This window comes from Pyrus communis, chromosome 12 (assembly GCF_041283825.1).
Source record: "Pyrus communis isolate YQ-2024b chromosome 12, ASM4128382v1, whole genome shotgun sequence".
Lineage (NCBI taxonomy): Eukaryota > Viridiplantae > Streptophyta > Magnoliopsida > Rosales > Rosaceae > Pyrus > Pyrus communis.
The window spans coordinates 9,769,120-9,776,392 of record NC_142576.1 but is presented as its reverse complement, the minus strand read 5'-3'; the positions used below and the strand labels follow the sequence as shown (position 1 = coordinate 9,776,392).

General features: G+C 37.1%; 1 protein-coding gene across 4 annotated transcripts; it reads right to left on the bottom strand.

The window, feature by feature from the left end:
* Window positions 1-298: 298 nt before the first annotated feature.
* On the bottom strand, window positions 299-6,924 carry LOC137745778 (putative LRR receptor-like serine/threonine-protein kinase At1g67720). 4 transcript variants are annotated; one of them, XM_068485790.2, is made up of 15 exons: window positions 6,547-6,924; window positions 5,685-6,213; window positions 4,967-5,472; window positions 4,652-4,784; window positions 4,472-4,543; window positions 4,289-4,357; window positions 4,147-4,215; window positions 3,304-3,372; window positions 2,840-2,994; window positions 2,505-2,743; window positions 1,873-1,999; window positions 1,735-1,803; window positions 1,430-1,616; window positions 1,000-1,135; window positions 299-842 (listed from the first exon to the last, which is right to left on the bottom strand). In XM_068485790.2, the coding sequence occupies exons 1-15, from the start codon at window positions 6,611-6,613 to the stop codon at window positions 510-512; spliced, it is 2,760 nt and encodes a 919-aa protein (XP_068341891.2). In that variant the 5' UTR covers window positions 6,614-6,924; the 3' UTR covers window positions 299-509. The 4 variants fall into 4 exon arrangements, with proteins under 4 accessions (XP_068341891.2, XP_088537312.1, XP_088537313.1 ...); XM_088681186.1 differs by having other exon boundaries at window positions 5,685-6,216; window positions 6,547-6,820; XM_088681187.1 differs by lacking the exon at window positions 3,304-3,372 and having other exon boundaries at window positions 5,685-6,216; window positions 6,547-6,820.
* Window positions 6,925-7,273: the final 349 nt, after the last annotated feature.

Sequence of the window (7,273 nt, the reverse complement as noted above, 5' to 3'; positions counted from 1 at the left end):
TTTGTTATGCACATAATCTTTCTATTTTTTTTTTAATTTTTAAACAACCCATACCTAAGAGTGGGGTAGTTAGCTAAGCCTCATAATGAGCTAATAATAATATGGTTCAAATTTGCCTTTGACGAGAATTAAACCTAAAACCTCTCACTCACAAATGAAGATGATTACCACTAGGCTGTAATACTAAGTAGCGGTTCCGCACATAATCTTAAACGTATTGGTTGACGCCTCCGCACAACACTTTCTGCAAGGGCCAAAGGGCACTCAACGAAAAATCCCCAAAGGGCACTCAACGAAAAATCCAACACAGCATTCCTATATGCTAATAATTTTGCACGATCAATATTTACAACCTAAAGATATATCTATCTTGATCCCTTTATCCTTCATACACTATCCAACACGGCTAAGAGTAAGAGTTGTAATAATGCAAACCCAATGTACAACCTAAAATTACGATAGGAGATGAAAAAAAAAATATTTACACGTCGTGTATGCCAACCGAATTACTATCGAGCAGTTGGCCGGGCGATAGACTCATCGATCGACAAGAAATTGTCATTTCTGCCAAGACCCAGGGAACCTGTGTTCAAGGAAGAAGGGATTGAATTCTTTGATGCATCAGAGGAACCTTCTCTTACTGCTGCAGCATCCCTTTCCATTGAGATTGCATCTTGGATTTCCTTGAGAACTTCTGAAATGGACGGCCTCATAAATCCGTACGCTTGAACACACATTAAGGCTTTTTCGGCTATCTTCCACATTGACTGGATGTCGTATTCGCCATCCAGTGAGGGGTCGATTATTCCTTGAATGTCGCCATTCTCAATGTGTAATTTTGCCTGTGACAACCATTTTCACAGGTAAGAAAGGGAGCAACTCACAATAATGGTAATATGCCAATGTTGATACTTTCAGTATTAGTACTGATCAAAAGTTTACGGCAAGTGATAAAAAATTTCAAATACTTCATTGCAATGCAAAGCAAACTACACTTACCCATTGCACTATGTTACGGCAGTTAACACCAAAGTTTTCATTAGAAATTGCTTCTTGACCTGATATCAGCTCAAGAAGAATGACACCGAAACTATAAACGTCACTCTTGTCTGTCAACTGCTGGGAGATGTAATACCTGAACACCAGTGAGAACAAAGAAGTCATTTTAACACGCAGAAATATGGGGTAAAAAATGAAATTGTAAAACAGTGCGTATAACTATTGTGCCGTAACTACAAACCTATCTCCTAAAGCGTTGACAGCTTATAACACAAATTAATTACTAATTGGAGCACTCTACCAAAGCCATTCAGCACTTAACAATCCCATGACAACAAAGCAGTAACATATTTATTATGTAACTTATCTCAATGATGGCAGATTTGATCTCAACGAAAAACATAAACTTTTATGGAAAAGAAGGCCTTACTCGGGATCCAGATACCCTACAGTGCCCCGAACTTTGCTTGACACATGGGATGCTCCGTCTACTTCAAGTTTGGAAAGACCAAAATCTGAAACCTTTGCTCTCATGTGTTTGTCAATTAGAATGTTGCTGCTTTTCAAATCTCTATGAATGATAGCTGGAACACAGCCTGTGTGAAGGTATTCAATTCCTGAAGAACCACGAGAAAGACCATGTATAAATTTAACATACTAAGGAAGAAGCACTTTTTGCTGCTGCTTAAATTGAAAAGAAGTAATAACTAACAAGAACTTTCTAGCGTATTAGACCTTTTGCAGCATCTTCAGCAATCTCAAGGCGCTTGATCCAATTGATACTCTGTTCGTGTGTTAATGGGCCTGCGAACAATTCAAAACTTGTTAGCCGTCCAAATTTCAATAGATTCCATCAACAAGAAGCAAACTTACCATAAAGATGTTCCTTGAGAGTTCCATTATGCATGAACTCGTAGATCAGCATACTTCTTCCATCCTCTTGGCAATACCCAAGAAACTGTACCAGGTTTCTGTGATGTATCCTTGAAAGAAGAGTTACCTAGATGATATCGAAGCATGTGTCAGTCCACAGAGTTCCAAGTTTTGATGTCCAACAGTAATACATCAACCCAAAGTGACAGGATATGACAACAATTACGAAACCAAATTTCTTTTATGAATGCTCTTCAACACTAGAAGGGAACAGCGCGGAAATTTTAAAATGATTCGTTTTTTCCATTTAGTTTCCAGAAAAGTTGCAAAATCACAATATTATACGATTTACAGGAAAATACATAATGCAAATTCGAGATTATGTAGAGACACTTCAATCCTTGCACTTCCCCGTCCTACTTAACTTACGGCTAAATATTTGTTCATATGCAAGGAGAATTTAATGAATTTTTCGACCCAAAGAAAAAGAAGAATCATCAACAGTTCAATAAATAGAAAGATACAAACAGGCACAGAGTAGCAAACAGACAGGGTTGAGCATCCTAAAAGAAAGAAAAAGCAACCTGAAATGTAAAAAAATGTAAAAGATGTCCAATAATACAAAAACTAACCTCATTTGAAAATTCTCGCTTTCCCTGGTAGGAATTACTCGTTAGAACTTTGACCGCAATTTCCTTTTCATCCTTCATTTTACCGTAGTAAACAACTCCAAAACCTCCCGAACCTATTTTCTTCTCAAACTTACTGGTAGCCTCTTCAATTTCAGAGTAAGAGAAGCAGTGTGCAGATTCATTAGGAGCATCACTCTTAGAAGAACGTATTCCTTGTGCAGGTTGATTCCCAAGTTGGTCTGTAGCGAGTTAGAATAATGTCATTGCATTCAAGCAAACTGAAAATTAAGAGAAACAAAAACCATGTAAACCTCAAATTTGTTTCAGACTCATACCATGCTTGTAAAATTTCTTCCTTCCCTTGCGTAAAAGTATGCAAGATACAATAGTAGCTATGACCAAGACAGCAGCCCCAACTGATGTACCAATAATAATGTTATTGCGGCTCCTGCTTGTTTTCCCTTTCCGCAGATTAACATTTCCAGCATAGCTGTCAGGAGACAACATAGAAGAGCGAAGATAAATACATTGGCGCAAGTCCTAGACAAGGCCCCGATGACTAGAATAGAGAGAGCAAGAGATTTGATGCAGCAAGATAAAGATATACTTGGGTATACTATACAATATACAGGATGAAGGATACAATTTAAGACGTGTACTTACTCTAGGACACTCTGATTTTTACTATTAATGAAGCAGATAAATATAAGGCAAGGTTTACACTGATTTTAAGCTCTAGAATTTACTTATGATTTTGTTCTTATGCTCTTCAGTTTTATCTGCAAAAAGTGATACTCACTTCATATTAACCAGTTTATCGAGAAGACTCGATGGCACTGTTCCGGTTAACATATTATTTTGCACATACCTGCAACATCAGATTCGCCCAAGATTAAGATCTTATATAAAAAAACAGCATGTCAGACATTGATTAGAAAAAATGAAAAATAAAACATAATGAGCGGCATAAAAAATTTCACGAGGTTACTTATTTTCCAAGTTCTGAATCATGATAATCGTCTATTTTTTTTCTCAAATAGACACAGAATGTTTGGTACAGTGTATCTTAGACTATCTATACATATGCAAATGTACAACTACAAAATTACTGTTGGACAACACATCCGAAAACTTATACGATTAGGGAATGACCCAAAATGTAGTTCCCGCTAACATCTTATTTCATGTGTAGCCTCTTGTCCTTAGAGATGCAGATAGAGAGAGGTATAACTTATCAGACATGCTCCTTGCAATAAAAAAATAAGAAGAAACTGGAGAACGGAGGTCCAAGCAGCCTGAACTTTAATACCATGTTAGACAACTAATAGAGCCATAAACTTAAGTTGTTAGGAATGGGACGGCAATATATAACATTGATTACAACACTGGTACCCACACATTGAAGGTCTTTTAAGCAGAAAAATTACTGAAGTCTTTTATTGTATAACTTGTGCCAAAGCATGCGGTGGAAGCCACACTTTATATACTATCCACTATTTCAGTAAAATCATTTAATTAAATGATAAAAATATACACAAAGAGGGCCATGCGACTCATTGCTTGAAAGAACAACTGCCACAGTCTCACACACATTTTTTTCTTCAATTTGAGGTAAACTACATGTGAGTCCCGGAACACTTACAGTTCCTTCAAACTTGGTAGGTTCGTGAAAGAGGAGAGTCCGCCCGTCAACTGATTGTTCTCGAGATGACTGTATAATGCAAAGCTATTTTATTAGTATTAGCTCTTTAAAAAACATTGTTAGAATAAGTGAGATCACTTACATGATCTTCAAGTCCACACATCCAGTGAAATCAGGTATTGTACCAGTCAGGGAGTTCCCGTCAAGCCATCTGTAATTGGAACACAAATATCAACAACGACACTAAAAAGAACAAGTTCTATAAAACTAAATTTGAAAACACTCAATACCATTCAGAAATACAAGAATGCAATATGAAACTTACAACTCTTCTAAACTGCTCAACTTCGTCAAGTCTGAAGGGATATTCCCGGTAATATTCTTACTAGATAATTTTCTGCCAAGCAAAGTGATACAAAAGCAGTTGTCAGCTCGGAACTATATACCTATGCAGAAGCAGTAGTGATTCATACAATAACTTTAACTAGAAAAATATAAGCCATACATTTTAACTATTCTTGGTTGTGGATCTGAGTTACACTCAACCCAAGACCATGGAACTGGGAGGCATGGATCACCGCCTTCCAAACTCCAATCTGCCGATGAGTACTGTGAAACAAAACTAGAAATAACAGCTCCTGAAAATCATACAAACCAAGTATCACATATAACAGGAAAGAGTCAAAAGATTTTTTTTCAGGGAATGATGAACAAGGGCATGTGCTTAATAGCGATAAATCGTGCAAAATTAGCAGTAAACATCATTGCATCAAGGGAGAAGAGAAGCCATAAACCATCCAGATACTACTGGGGAACTTACCATCTTGAGAACCATCATTTATTTCCAGATGTTTATTTATCTCCATTGCATTCAAGAGCGGTCCCCTGGAAGAATCGGCTGTTTTGGCAAATTTAAATGATAATACAAACGGTAGGGATAAGTTTGCAAACCCTGGTTCATAGAGACGATATTTTCCCTGAGCGTTCTCTTCAATATTAACAGCAGCTCTGCTGAGTTCAGTATTTCCTGGAAGTACTAGCCTAAACTTTCTAGACTCATCTTCAGCTAAATCTTCAATTTCTGCTAAGTAGGTGCATGCCCATCCAAAACCAGGAAAACCATCCAGGTTCAGCCGGTAAGTTAGTGTTCCATTTGTGCCAACTACAGCTGTCTGCATAACTTTTTCGGGTGGCATGTCATCCCTATTAATGTCAATTGGCAACTTGGTTGACACTTTTTTGGTTCCAGCAGCAACGTCGACGAGGTAATTCGCTTTCTTGACAGAGTCTGATGTCCATATTCTATCGAAGGGGTCATCAGGATACCTGAAATTCACAGAATACATATCCTTCAAAATCACAAATCTTTGTCAAAGCGAAAAGAGTTCAGACTACAAACTTCCTAGCTCAGATATTCTATCTAAATCAGGGAATATTACAAAGTTTGATCTCACAGTAGTTTGTTACATACATTTGGACCAATACCTACTTCAAGAAATAAGCCATGAAGCCCTCCTAAGCAGATAAACTTAGCATACCTGACTGGTGTTTCATCATCTGCACCGAAATTAATCCTAGCAGAGACACTGAGATAGAACTGTTGCTCATAATCAGTATAGTACATGGAACCATTGAATTGTCGAAGCTCAAGAGTCGATATAAAAGGTTGTCCAGTCGTAGCATTGGATAAACATACACTGACAGTAGGATTCCTCGCCAGAAATATAAGCTCGCGCATCTCCATCGTATTGGCATCCGAAATTACAATCGAAGACCAATGGGTTGCCCCAACAGAAATGTCAAATTTGGGATAAACGTTATTGCTATCAAAGTTACCATACAAGAATGTCGCTCTTAGAAGGTACCTAGTCCTACTTGTGACATTCAATGTGTAACAATATTTTCTCAAATCCGCCGGAAAGTGCCTCAACGTCGAGTACTGCTTCCTGGTCTCATTGGAAACAGCTATAGAGGACGTCTCGCCGAAATTGAGCTGATCAGGAGTCCACTCCACACCCAGATCATCAGTGAAATTTTCTTCACCTCCACAATCCAAACTCACAAACCCTGCTTCAAATTACACAAGGAAGGAACTTTATACAAGGAATTTGGACTAACTGAGTATAACTAAAACATGGGTTCAATAAAAAAAAATTAGAAACTTTTAATCAATGGCTGAATTCATTAAAACTTAAGCTAATTTTTCACTTCTAAAGTAATTTTCAGACAATTTAAGAACATGGTTTTTCTACAAACTAAGAAAACAAGCTAAAATTGTACTAAAAATACTAAAAATTCATGCTTTATTAGGATTAAATCAGTTCAAAAAAGAAAACACTGCAAAAAAAAAAAAAAATCATGCAAGTAAAGTATAAAGATTCAAAAGAGAGAGAAGGGTACCTGGCGTTTGAGCAGAGGAAGGGACGACGAGGAGGAGGAGAGAGAGAAGGAGAAGGGAAACCTCCATGGTGGTGTGCAAAGTTGGAAGAGAGATGGAGAGACCATAAAAATTGGCTCCGAGGTAAAACTCGAAAATGATAGTGAGTGTGAGTTACGGAGAGATAAAGTTGCAAACGCACTGAGGGGATTATAAAAATTTGAAATTAAAGATGGAAAAGTGAATCCAACAAACAAACCCGAATAATGGAAAATAAAATATACTGACAAACAACAGAAGTTAAAGATAATGGTGGATGAGAGAGACAGATTTTGGAGGAAGGAGAAGTCTCTGACGGGAAATGAATGGGGTCCAAGGTTTTTCTACATGGGGAAAGGCGAATGGTTGGCCACGTGGGGCCCAGAAGAGGAGATTTATAGTGCTTGCGACTTGCGGACTAAAGACGGCGCCGGCTTGGTCTGGGGACAAAAATGTCATAATCATTTCGTAATCACAAAGATTAATTATATTTATAATCATAAATTAATTATTGCAGATTATTTATAATCTTACTTACTGTGTAATAGATTATTCATTGGTTAGTGGTTATATCAATCTTAATCAATACCAAAAATATGTTTGTTTATTGACGCATTATAATATAAGATAATAATTTAGTCATTATAATATAATAGATACATTGATGATGTTTGTTTGATCTCTCCCACAAAATGCAATTTTTTTAATTCT